At 41.7% G+C, this 13,588-nt stretch overlaps 1 protein-coding gene across 1 annotated transcript; it reads right to left on the bottom strand.

Moving 5' to 3' along the window:
* Window positions 1-4,460: 4,460 nt before the first annotated feature.
* Window positions 4,461-7,701, bottom strand: si:ch211-214p13.7 (uncharacterized). The gene is made up of 4 exons (XM_055872039.1): window positions 6,665-7,701; window positions 6,161-6,180; window positions 6,010-6,053; window positions 4,461-5,323 (listed from the first exon to the last, which is right to left on the bottom strand). Exons 1-4 carry the CDS (start codon window positions 6,691-6,693, stop codon window positions 5,150-5,152), a joined length of 267 nt encoding a protein of 88 aa, XP_055728014.1. The 5' UTR covers window positions 6,694-7,701; the 3' UTR covers window positions 4,461-5,149.
* Window positions 7,702-13,588: the final 5,887 nt, after the last annotated feature.

Raw genomic sequence — 13,588 nt, 5'->3', positions numbered from 1 at the left:
GGTGTCAGGAAAATATATGGAGTAAAAAGTGCATTATTTTCTTTAGGAATGTGGTGAAGTAAAGGTTGTCAAAAATATAAATAGTAAAGTAAAGTACAGATACCCCCCAAAACTACTTAATTAAGCAGTACTTTAAAGTATTTTTTACTTAAGTACTTTACACTACTGTATGTTTGTTTGTATTGGTCAATTTCATAGGATGTGACATGATACAGTATACTCACAGACAGAATGGGGTACCCCAGAAACAACACAGGGGCTATAAAGCTGAAACATCTGTCTAGAAAGTTTTCTCATCATCAAATATGGGAGTGAGAGAAAGTCCAGTCACGGATTGTGTGAGAGGTTGGAACTAGCTGAAACTGGACCGACATTCTGCAAATGTTCTCATTGATGAAACATTTTTCTGTTCTTAAAACTAGAATATGTTATGAACACAGTCCAAAAATTTTTATAGACTTGACTTTTCTTTTTTAAATTGCGTTGTTTTAAGAGTGCAAGGTCGAATTGGGTTTGCACACATGCACACTTCACAATGGAGGCGTTCCCTAATGGAAATATGCAAATACATGCTACATTGCGCCAGTAGGATCTCGCTAGCTCGTGCATGACTTTGTCCACCTCATTGCTTGTTCTGCCCACTATGCATAATTTGCTCCCACTGTAAACAACACAGATGAACTATCTTGGGTTAGTTATTAATGTCGTTGGCATACTGTTGAGTGCTTTCCATAAAGCAGGGGATGTGCACCCTCTGCTGGAGAATATTGGTGAACTAATTTTATGAGAAAGAGGGTATGTTTTGGTCTGCATTCCAAATTCAAAGTAGACAGCCCTCAGCCCTTGAATGACGTTTTACATCGTCCCAGCGAGTGATGATCGGAGAAGCAACGTCCATGGTGGAAATCTTGAAATTGAGCATAAAAACAACCAACCTAAAGCTATTAATGTACCTAGCAAGCTAACTTAGCTAGCTAGCACTCCTGTCAGCTAGTTGGCTAGCTAGTTTTATAGTAATTTATTCCAATACATTTCAGAATTCCCCAAAATCCCTTTATGAAAGTAGCTACGTTTTACAGGGTCCTCACTAGGAGACTAAGCCAATTTGCCAACGCTAAAATCTATGTAATCTATAAATTAAAATTGCAAGCTAGCTAAATTTGACACTTCACCGCTACCGCAGTATGACGTGTTTTTATTTATTTTATTTTATTAATTTTATTATATAATTTATTTAACCTTTATTTAACTAAGCAAGTCAGTTAAGAACGAATTCTTATTTACAATGATGGCCTACCAAAAGGCCTCCTGCGGGGACGGGGGCCAGGGATAAAAAATAAATAAAAATACAATATTAATATAGGACAAAACACACATCACAACAAGAGAGACAACACAACACTACATATAGAGACAACAACATAGCAAGGCAGCAACACATGACAACACAGCATGGTATCAAGACAACATAACAACATGTGACTACAGTTATCATTAAAAAGTCATAGCAACCCCACAAGTGATCGAAGTTCTTCCCTCGCTACCTCAAGCTAAATCGAGGGCAGAGGGGGCAACGTTAGTGAATTGGACCTCCACTTAAGATGGCAATCAAACTGCATCCGGATTCCCCAAAGCGAAAGTAGCTAGCACAAGGGCTGAGGGGTTAAAAATGACGTGCTTGGACTGCAGCTTAGATCTCCTTTCCATGAAGACGTTTTCTATGAGTTCACCTCTTTCCTAACCACAAATCTCAAAGAAGGACAGGGGAATACAATAATGTGAAAACTCATGGTGAACTTTCCTCCATCTTGCTTTCACAAATTTAGTGATGTTAGAAACCCAGTTATGACTCCTCCCAGCTGCCCACTGCACTTAGGATAGGAAACACTGTTACCACCGATAAATCCACTATAATTGAGAATTTCAAGAAGCATTTTTCTACGGCTGGCCATGCTTTCCACCTGGCTACCCCTACCCCGGTCAACAGCACTGCACCCCCCACAGTAACTCGCCCAAGCCTTCCCCATTTCTCCTTCTCCCAAATCCAGTCAGCTGATGTTCTGAAAGAGCGGCAAAATCTGGACCCCTACAAATCAGCCGGGCTAGACAATCTGGACCCTTTCTTTCTAAAACTATCTGCCGAAATTGTTGCAACCCCTATTACTAGCCTGTTCAACCTCTCTTTCGTGTTGTCTGAGATTCTCAAAGATTGGAAAGCAGCTGCGGTCATCCCCCTCTTCAAAGGGGGGGGGCACTCTTGACCCAAACTGCTACAGACCTATATCTATCCTACCCTGCCTTTCTAAGGTCTTCGAAAGCCAAGTAAAAAAAAAAATATTACCGACCGTTTCGAATCGCACCATACCTTCACCGCTATGCAATCTGGTTTCAGAGCTGGTCATGGGTGCACCTCAGCCACGCTCAAGGTCCTAAACGATATCTTAACCGCCATCGATAAGAAACAATACTGTGCAGCCGTATTCATTGACCTGACCAAGGCTTTCGACTCTGTCAATCACCACATCCTCATCGGCAGACTCGATAGCCTTGGTTTCTCAAATGATTGCCTCGCCTGGTTCACCAACTACTTCTCTGATAGAGTTTAGTGTGTCAAATCGGGGGGCTTGTTGTCCGGGCCTCTGGCAGTCTCTATGGGTGTGCCACAGGGTTCAATTCTTGGACCGACTCTCTTCTCTGTATACATCAATGATGTCGCTCTTGCTGCTGGTGAGTCTCTGATTCACCTCTACGCAGACGACACCATTCTGTATACTTCTGGCCCTTCTTTGGACACTGTGTTAACAACCCTCCAGACGAGCTTCAATGCCATACAACTCTCCTTCCGTGGCCTCCAATTGCTCTTAAATACAAGTAAAACTAAATTCATGCTCTTCAACCGTTCGCTGCCTGCACCTGCCCGCCCGTCCAACATCACTACTCTGGCCGGTTCTGACTTGGAATATGTGGACAACTACAAATACCTAGGTGTCTGGTTAGACTGTAAACTCTCCTTCCAGACTCACATCAAACATCTCCAATCCAAAGGTAAATCTAGAATTGGCTCCCTATTTCGCAACAAAGCATCCTTCACTCATGCTGCTAAACATACCCTTGTAAAACTGACCATCCTACCAATCCTCGACTTCGGCGATGTCATTTACAAAATAGCCTCCAATACCCTTCTCAGTAAATTGGATGCAGTCTATCACAGTGCCATCCGTTTTGTCACCAGAGCCCCATATACTACTCACCACTGCGACCTGTATGCTCTCGTTGGCTGGCCCTCGCTTCATACTTGTCTCCAAACCCACTGGCTCCATCTACAAGACCCTGCTAGGTAAAGTCCCCCCTTATCTCAGCTCACTGGTCACCATAGCAGCACCCACCTTTAGCATGCGCTCCAGCAGGTATATCTCTCTGGTCACCCCCAAAACCAATTCTTCCTTTGGCCGCCTCTCCTTCCAGTTCTCTGCTGCCAATGACTGGAACGAACTACAAAAATCTCTGAAACTGGAAACACTTATCTCCCTCACTAGCTTTAAGCACCAGCTGTCAGAGCAGCTCACATATTACTGCACCTGTACATAGCCCATCTATAATTTAGCCCAAACAACTACCTCTATCCCTACTGTATTTATTTATTTTGCTCCTTTGCACCCCATTATTTATATCTCTACTTTTCACATTCTTCCACTGCAAATCTACCATTCCAATGTTTTACTTGCTATGCTATTTTGTAAGTACTTCGTCACCATGGCCTTTTTTTTGCCTTTACCTCCCTTATCTCACCTCATTTGCTCACATTGTATATAGACTTATTTTTCTACTGTATTATTGACTGTATGTTTGTTTTACTCCATGTGTAACGCTGTGTTGTTGTATGTGTCGAACTGTTTTGCTTTAACTTGGCCAGGTCACAATTGTAAATGAGAACTTGTTCTCAATTTGCCTACCTGGTTAAATAAAGGTAAAATAGAAGAAAAAAAAGACAGATCAAGGGAGTAGTGTAGGAGACTAGTAAAGGAAGTCCAGTATAAGTAGGCCTAGTGATACAGAGTGACAAAGCAACATACAGGTTGAATCTATAGTGTGGCTCACCTAGGATTTGAAACAATCACCTGCTGATTATCAGTCCATATGATCCATTTTGATGAGCATGGACCTTGAATTGAAACATGTTTTGGTTAACATACTTAAGCTGTAGGCTATTATGTGATTTGTGAATAATGCTGACTAAAGCTAAGGAAGGAAGCTAAATTGATCTATTTTGACAGAGGTTCTATTTTTTACCTGCTAAGGATCCACATTATTGGCCATTTAAGTCTTTGACAGTAACTCTTGTCTTCCGCTCTTCAGTTTTAAAGAAGCCCCAAAATATTAATTGATTCAATCTTGAAGTTGCAGAAAATTGTCTGCAGTTGATAGTTGCCATTGATGTTATAAACGTAAGGATACAAAAGTGGCATGTTCTAACAATGTTGATTTAATCCATCTTTGCATCCATCATTGATCCATCATGGATACGATTTACGATCGGACAGATCCTGGTGATTTTGAGAAACAACTAAGACCGGTTCACAAAACAACAGTATCTCCAATCCCGCTCTCACCTTACTGTATCTCATTCAAATAGATTTGTGCAAAGAAAATATTTTGCATAAAATTCAAACACGTATTTCTATCACAAACCATAAACATCTCATCTCTCTCTTTTGCGGTACTAAACATTATCTTAGGCACGAGCCCAGGGTGTATGTGTGTGGTGTGGTTGGTAGTTGTATCTCAAGGGTCAGTATGATAGCTATAGCATTTTTTTGCATTGTTCCCTCTGTCAAGAGGCCAAATAAACCACATAGAAAGTCTGAACTAAAGCATCCGTTTCTCTTAGGGAAAAAAACGTATACATTAACATAAGCATAATGTGACTGTAAAACATAATTAAACACAACTATAGAAGCACATAATTCCTGCAACCACACTGCATCAAGAAAAGTTCCATTTGTGGGCGCTATCATAGTCATATCTAGGGTCCTTTGGTTCAGAAAGGTGCTGTCCAGCTTTGCCCATGCCTGTGTCCACCTTGCATCTACATTGTCCCCCTTCAAAATGTCACACACACACACACACACACACATACACATACATGAGGTCAGCCCATGAGGACATAGTCATCTGCACAGTCTTCTTTAATTAACGACTGGTGGGCGGGGCAAGTTGGAAGTTTAACAATGGCGTAGTCACAGTCGTTAGCGTAAGAATCCACGATGACTCCTGTTGTCTTGATGTTGCTATGGTCAATGGTGGCGTATGTCACATCCTCTTCCTGTCACAAAATGGAAACAATGGGGTGAAACAAAAGTTAGGTTGTAATTGTCCTAAATAAGCTTCCTTTCCTTGTATCTTTTCCTTTATAAGGGCCAGGAATTATCCCTGACCATGTGACCTGATCAGGAAAAACTTGTTGGCTAAAATAGAATATACTTTTTTTTAAATAACTCCTCTCCCCCATGACCACTGATCTAGTGAGAATGTATCACAGGTGAATTGGAGAATTTTAGACTCATAAGGAAGCTTCTGTACTTGTTGAATATGTAGCACACAGACACACATTATCTGTGTATATCAGACAGCAGTTTTGACTATGATCTACTTCTGTGCACACTTTTTGAACCATGAATACAGCCTTTTATACTTCAGAATCCACCTCTCACCTGACAAGCAAAACAAACATGCTGTGAACTTTATCTAACATACTTATTATTAATCATCCATATCCCTTACAACTTCGCTACTTGTTTGAAGAGCCCAAAAAAGTTATTTTCTAACTGTGATCCAGCGAGAGACAGAATTATACACACACACATGCATGTATTATTGAAAAGCATTGAAAATAATTGGAATTTCACTGTACTTCTTGAATTTAAATGAAATTGACCCTAATCCTGTACTCAACTCAGTGTCATATCATCCATGTGTTTGGACATGCCAAATATTGTTTGTACTTCATACCTTCTTTTCTGTGTCTGGGCTGCTATGATCATCACTGTCATCTCCTGAAGAGAATCATACACGTAGCCATGTTTTTATTTAATTTTAACAAATACTTTAAAGCATAACAAGAAAATGTGACATACTCTTATAAAAGAAATAGAAGTATTACCATCTTTATTTTTCTTCTTCCTGAAAAAAGGAAACAGAGGACAAAGTTTATACATGTAATTCACTACTCACACTCTAACAACAGAGAAGAGTGTACATTTAATTGGTCATCCAACAGAAATGGGAGAGAGCTGTTACAATGTGTGCACTTCAAAGGACAACATATTGCTATTAAAGAGTTTTAATGAGTATTCACTGCAAAGTTATTGTTAAAAATAGCTTCCTGGAAGATGCTGCTAGACAGGCCCTACTCAACACTATTGCTGCAACAGGAAGCTCTGTACACATGCTTGTATATGTATTCAGACAGAGGCCATATGCCCTGTCAGCTACAGGCCATCATCTCTCGGAGACCAACAAGAATGTCATGCACACTTACAGCCACTTTTTCAAAATAGATCAACTACTGCAAGACAGTTTTGAAAGAAGCAGAACACACTAACAAGAACAAACCAAATGTGTGCGTGTTTGGTGTGTGTGTGCATGTTCGTCAGGGTGTGCTCACCTCAGTGTACCACATATATAGTTTCCCATGGTGAGTCAGCTGATCCGGGGTGCCCAGGTTGGAGGGAGCTTAGAACTTTCCAGGTGTCGAGGTCGTGGTGCCACGACAACTCTGCTCTGTCGCCGTTAACTATTAACTGACACAAGATAGAGTGTGGAAGAACACGTCAGTCAGAGAGAGAGAAGGAGAGAGACAACGGTATGTTTGATGTACTGATTTCCTGTGCTCTGTGGTTTACAGCAGCACTACACACACACACACCCACACACACGGTAAGATAGGATGTTTTTTATTTAACTAGGCAAGTCAGTTAAGAAAAAAGTCTTATTTACAATGACGGCCTAGGAACAGGGGTGTTAACTGCCTTGTTCAGGGGCAGGATGACAGATTTTTACCTTGTCAGCTCGGGGATTCAATCTAGCAACTTTTCGGTTACTGACGTTATAAGGCTCTAACCACTAGGCTAGCTTCCGCCCCAGATAGCGTATCTGTACAGCATGCAAATACAATTATCCTTGATGATATTTGATGGGAGCTCAACTCAACAAATATCCAGTCATTCATATAAAAGTGGGAAAAAACCCAATTACAGATGTAGGATCTTAATTTGAGCCAGTTTGCTAAACCAGGAAAATAATCCTGCAGCAACAGGAAATGTGAATTATTATGTAGATTATAATTAATCAGGTTTTTGTAGGGGTTGATACATTTTTCGTAAGGGAAAATCAAGTCTAAAATGTCACATTTTGCAGGAAAGTTATCCTGCAACAGGCGGATCAAAGTAAGATCTGACATCTGTGAGTAGAGACCATACAGCAAATGGAGGTCAATTAGAAATAATAGGTTGAATAATATTATTGTCCTTTGGTATCAGTAACAGCATGTATAGCTATTATACAGTAGCTGTCATATAATTCACATTTTACTGTATGTGTAGTGCCATGAAAAAAACTCACCATGAATGTTACTGTAGTGTCAATATATCAAATAAAATCAAATTGTATTTGTCACATGGGTCGAATACAACAGGTGTAAACCTTACAGTGAAATGCTTACTTACAAGACCTTAACCAACAATGCAGTTAAGAAAAGTTAAGAAAGTATTTACTAAATTAAACTGATGTAGAAAATAAAATATATATTTCAAAGCATATCAACAGTTCTGTGGGCGTATGTTCAATACTCACATGCAAACTTCAACTGAACCAACAATGTTGTAGTTTGTGATGGTGTCATCATGTTCATTCACACACACGTGCACACACACACGAACCTCACCACTTCTGACTAAGGCAAAACAGTAAATGATCATTCATATCACAGTAAGACACTGTATACAAGCAATACATTGCAATCTATGTACAGTAAATAGTCACTTTGGAGAAATATATTTCACTCAGTTGCCAGTACAATACTCACATGCAAACTTTAAATGAACCAACAATGTCATAGTTTGAGATGGTGTCATGATCCATGTTCCAAAAAGTCTTAGTTCTTTGCAACTGGGTGTGTGCACCATGCAAACTACAAACCGTAGCTGTCACAGATATAAATCAAAATGTATTGGTTGTGTAAATAGTTTAGCAGATGTTATAGCGCGTGCAGCGAAATGCTTGTACTAGCTCCTAACGGTGCAGTAAAAATGACAAACAAGTACACAATCAAAAACTAGAAACAAGAAATCATGAATGTCACAATTAATATATATAGCCCCCTCTCCTGGCAATTCAAGGAATGATGTACTTATCACACTCAAAATATTTGTGTGTGCATGTGTGTGTGTGTGTGTGTGTGTGTGTGTGTGTGTGTGTGTGTAGCTATCAGTCTTATAGGAAGGGTTACAGTTATGTAAAATATCACTGGATTGCATGAAGTCAAAGAGGAAACAAAGGAAAAGCACAACTTTCGGTTCTCTCTTTGTCTCAGTCTGGTTCAGTCTCAGGTGAATGGCCATCAGAGAGCTCAGACAATGAACATCAAAGCTTTGTTTGTAGTAATTATTCCACACATTCATGTTCAGGTGTGAGACTGAAAGACATTCAAATGAAAGGAGACGACATGTACAGTGCCTTCAGAAATGATTCACGCTCCTTGACTTATTCTACATTTTGTTGTGTTACAGCCTGAATACAAAATTGATTAAACAGATAAATTCTCACCATCTTTGGCAGCGATTTACAACTGTGAGACATTTCGGGGTAAGTCTCTATGAGCTTTGCACACCTGGATTGTCACCATTTGCACATGATTATTAAAAAAAATCTTCAAGAGCTATCAAGTTGGTTGTTGATCATGGCTAGACCTCCATTTTCAAGTCTTGCCATAGATTGCCAAGCCAATTTAAGTCCAAACTGTAACTAGGCCACCCAGGAACATTCAATGTCATCTTGGTAAGCAACTCCAGTGTATATTTGGCCTTGTGTTTTAGGCTATTGTCCTGCTAAAAAGTACATTTGTCTCCCAGTGTCTGTTGGAAAGCAGACTGAACCAGGTTTTCCTGTGGATCTTGCCTGCGCTTAGGTCTATTCCATCTATTTTTATCCTAAAAAAACTTTTCTGATGACAAGCATATCCATAACATGATACAGCCACCACTTTAGATTCTACAAAACAATAAAAGAAAGTTGATAGCGAAAGCCAGGATAATCATTTGTCAATTGTATGTAACTGGCGCGTTCTCGTTTTTCTTACTTCCTGTCACACGGCATTCTGGTACTTGCAATCAATAGCGTAATCCAATACTAACCAAAATAAGAGAAATATGTACATAGTTCTCTCAATCTCCATCACATGAATTCTAATGAATTAACTGTAAACATTAACTCTGTAACCCATTAACGTTGCAATGGGTTACTGAGTATATCAACTGAATAAGCCTTCTCAACAAAGTCCTTGAGGCAGTACGAACTGAACGTTACCTAATCAGGCCACCTCGGCCTAGAAACAGTTCATAAATCTTCCTAGTTTCCAAGTTTGTCTGGGTGTGGAATGTGGTGTGTCACAGCAGTGTGCTGACTTTAGATCCAGCAAGCAGTCTCTTCGCCAGCTGTTCCAGAAGCTGGTCACAAGTCTCTGCCTGTACTTCCATCTGAGTTTAATTTCCTCGCTGTTGAGCGTTGGGTGCTGAGCGTCAGCCGGAAATGGCTTGGGCGGCAAAGAGGTTAGTCTTTTACCCACTAGGAAGCGTGCTGGTGTCAGGGGTTGTGGTTTATCCACTTCATTGTGCACGAAGGTCAGAGGCCTAGAATTTAGGACAGCTTCACCCTCAGTCAGGACTGTGCACATCTCTTCAAAGTTTAACGAAGCTCTCCCGAGAACCTTTCTCAGGCATGTTTTCACTGACCTGACGAGTCTTTCCCAGAATCTGCCCCACCAGGCTGCTCGCTTGGCAATGAACCTCCAGGTGATGCCCCTTTCCGAGAAGAACGGCAAAAGTTGGGGCTCTTTGATTGCCTTCCACAGCTCTTTCAAGTCCTGATCAGCTCTCTTGAATGTTTTTGCATTGTCCGAATAGATTACATTGTATAATGCTCTCGTTGAGATTAATCTTTTCAGAGCTAACAGGAATAACTATGTTAACTGATCTGAGGCTAGTTCCAACTGCAATGCTCTGGTTACAGCACTAGTGAACAGCACAACTTATGACTTCTTCACAGAACCATTTTCTTTCACGTAGAGTGGTCCTGCAAAATCCACACCTGTGACATCGAATGGTGGGGATTCAGTTCTGTCTTTTGGTGAAGGCGCATTGACCTGCTGTCCGCCCCTTGCCTTGAATCTCTTGCAGACTATACATCTTGCCACTGTGCTCTTGACTAGCTGCCTACCTTGCAAGATCCAGTATCGCTCTCTGATTTGTACTAGAGTGTCTCTTACTCCAGAATGCATCACATTTTTCATGATGGTACTGTATTAGCATTTCTGAGTTTCTGTGCTTGTTGTGCAGAACCCATGGGTGCTGCTCTCTGAATGTGAAGTTGGACTGTTGCTGTCTTCCTCCTAAACTGAGTAGTTTGTGTTCATCCAGGAACAGTTTCAGTTCTCTGATTTTACAGTCATCGTTTAGGCTTTTTCCTGCCTTCAGTAGTTTGATCTTCTGACTAAAACTCTGTTTTCTGTTACCTTGATCCAGTATTCAGTATTCAGCAGTCAGTTCATGGGAGTCAGCTATGAATATCTTTATCCAGGCGATCACTCTGAAAGATGGGTTCAGTGATGTCTGTGCTGTTTGCTGTAAGCTGTACAGTGACCTGACGACTGGACTCGAGGGCAGGCAGAGGTTGGTAATCGAAGACAGCGTCAAACAGGGACAGAACGGCAGGCAGGCAGAATGGTCAGAACAGGGAGGACTAGAAAACAGAAACTAGAGATACTGGAAAACGGGAGAACACACTGGTAAGACTTGACAAGACAAACAGGCAGCAGACCAACAGAAAATGCCGGTATAAGTACACACAGTATAATGGGGGGAAATGGGAGACACCTGGTGGGGGGTGGAGACAAGCACATGACAGGTGAAACAGATCAGGGTGTGACCGTACCCCTACCCCCTCTAGGGGCGCCACCTGGCATCCTACCTGGGCACATATCTGGTTGACCGCGGTGCCGGCAGCAGAACTCAGTGATGAGGGCTGGGTCCAGGATGTTCTTAGCGGGGACCCAGCACCTCTCCTCTGGGCCATAACCTTACCAGTCAACCAGGTACTGGAATCCCTGAGGTCGAACACTCAGGAGGCGCCTCACCTGGTACGCCAGATTGCCGTCGATGAGATGGGGAAGATGCGTGGGCCTGGAAACAGGAGACAAAGGGCTGTTAGACAGAGGTTTGATCCTAGACACATGAAAAGTGGGATGTATAGAGTGTCACGAACCGGTTCATAGCCTGTAACAAAAAGGGAGACAACGCAGAGATCAAGGAATAACAAAAATATATTTATTAACTAAATTAAACTATATACAATTAACAATGGTGTGTGTAGTGTAATCAGTAGTGTAAATGAGTGGTTGCGTGCATACAGTCAGGTCCATAAATATTTGTACATTGACCAAGTCATTATCATTTTGGCTCTGTACGCACTCACAATGGATTTGAAAGGAAACAGACTTTCAGCTGTAATTTTTGGGTATTTACATCCAAATCAGGTGAACAGTGTAGGAATTGCAGCACTTTTTATATGCCCCCCCCCCCACAATTTTAGGGGCTCAAAAGTAATTGGACAATCAACCAACAAAAAATATATACCATCAAGTAGGAGTGTAAACAAAACGCCTTAAAAATTTGGCAAGATAAGAAGTTGGGGTATGGGGGAGACAAAATACTGATATCAACATATAAAAACATTTTGGTTTGCTTCACAGATGTGACAGACTTTAGAATTTAAAAAAATAAATATACACTGCTCAAAAGAATAAAGGGAACACTTAAACAACACAATGTATCTCCAAGTAAATTACACTTCTGTGAAATCAAACTGTCCAATTAGGAAGCAACACTGATTGACAATACATTTCACATGCTGTTGTGCAAATGGAATAGACAAAAGGTGGAAATTATAGGCAATTAGTATGACACCTCCAAAAAAGGAGTGATTCCGCAGGTGGTGACCACAGACAACTTCTCAGTTCCTATGCTTCCTAGCTGATGTTTTGGTCACTTTTGAATGCTGGCGGTGCTCTCACTCTAGTGGTAGCATGAGACGGAGTCTACAACCGCCGGAGTCTACCTCCGCCTTTGTGCCAGGAGGTGCACTGCCAGAGCGCTGCAAAATGACCTCCAGCAGGCCACAAATGTGCATGTGTCTGCTAAAACGATCAGAAACAGACTCCATGAGGGTGGTATGAGGGCCCGACGTCCACAGGTGGGGGTTGTGCTTACAGCCCAGCACCGTGCAGGACGTTTGGCATTTGCCAGAGAACACCAAGATTGGCAAATTCGCCACTGGCGCCCTGTGCTCTTCACAGATGAAAGCAGGTTCACACTGAGCACATGAGCACATGTGACAGACATGACAGAGTCTGGAGACGCCGTGGAGAACGTTCTGCTGCCTGCAACATCCTCCAGCATGACCGGTTTGGCGGTGGGTCAGTCATGGTGTGGGGTGGCATTTCTTTGTGGGGCCGCACAGCCCTCCATGTGCTCGCCAGAGGTAGCCTGACTGCCATTAGGTACCGAGATGAGATCCTCAGACCCCTTGTGAGACCATATGCTGACACATGCACATTTGTGGCCTGCTGGAGGTCATTTTGCAGGGCTCTGGCAGTGCCCCTCCTTGCACAAAGGCGGAGGTAGCGGTCCTGCTGCTGGGTTGTTGCCCTCCTACGGCCTCCTCCACGTCTCCTGATGTACTGGCCTGTCTCCTGGTAGCGCCTCCATGCTCTGGACACTACGCTGACAGACACAGCAAACCTTTTTGCCACAACTCGCATTGATGTGCCATCCTGGATGAACTGCACTACCTGAGCCACTTGTGTGGGTTGTAGACTCCGTCTCATTCTACCACTAGAGTGAGAGCACCGCCAGCATTCAAAAGTGACCAAAACATCAGCCAGGAAGCATAGGAACTGAGAAGTGGTCTGTGGTCACCACCTGCAGAATCACTCCTTTATTGGGGGTGTCTTGCTAATTGCCTATAATTTCCACCTTTTGTCTATCCCATTTGCACAACAGCATGTGAAATTTATTGTCAATCAGTGTTGCTTCCTAAGTGGACAGTTTGATTTCACAGAAGTGTGATTGACTTGGAGTTACATTGTGTTGTTTAAGTGTTCCCTTTATTTTTTGAGCAGTGTATATACTGTATAAAAAAATTATATATATATTTTTTAAAGAATAATAAAATAAATAAATAAATATATATATATAAAACTTGCAGTAGCACTATCAAGGTTCTTATTAGATATTTCCAGCCTTAGCTGAGATGACGA

Source organism: Salvelinus fontinalis, chromosome 19 (genome assembly GCF_029448725.1).
Source record: "Salvelinus fontinalis isolate EN_2023a chromosome 19, ASM2944872v1, whole genome shotgun sequence".
Lineage (NCBI taxonomy): Eukaryota > Metazoa > Chordata > Actinopteri > Salmoniformes > Salmonidae > Salvelinus > Salvelinus fontinalis.
The sequence above is the reverse complement of the archived record's forward strand: the minus strand, read 5'-3'. Positions and strand labels throughout refer to the sequence as shown.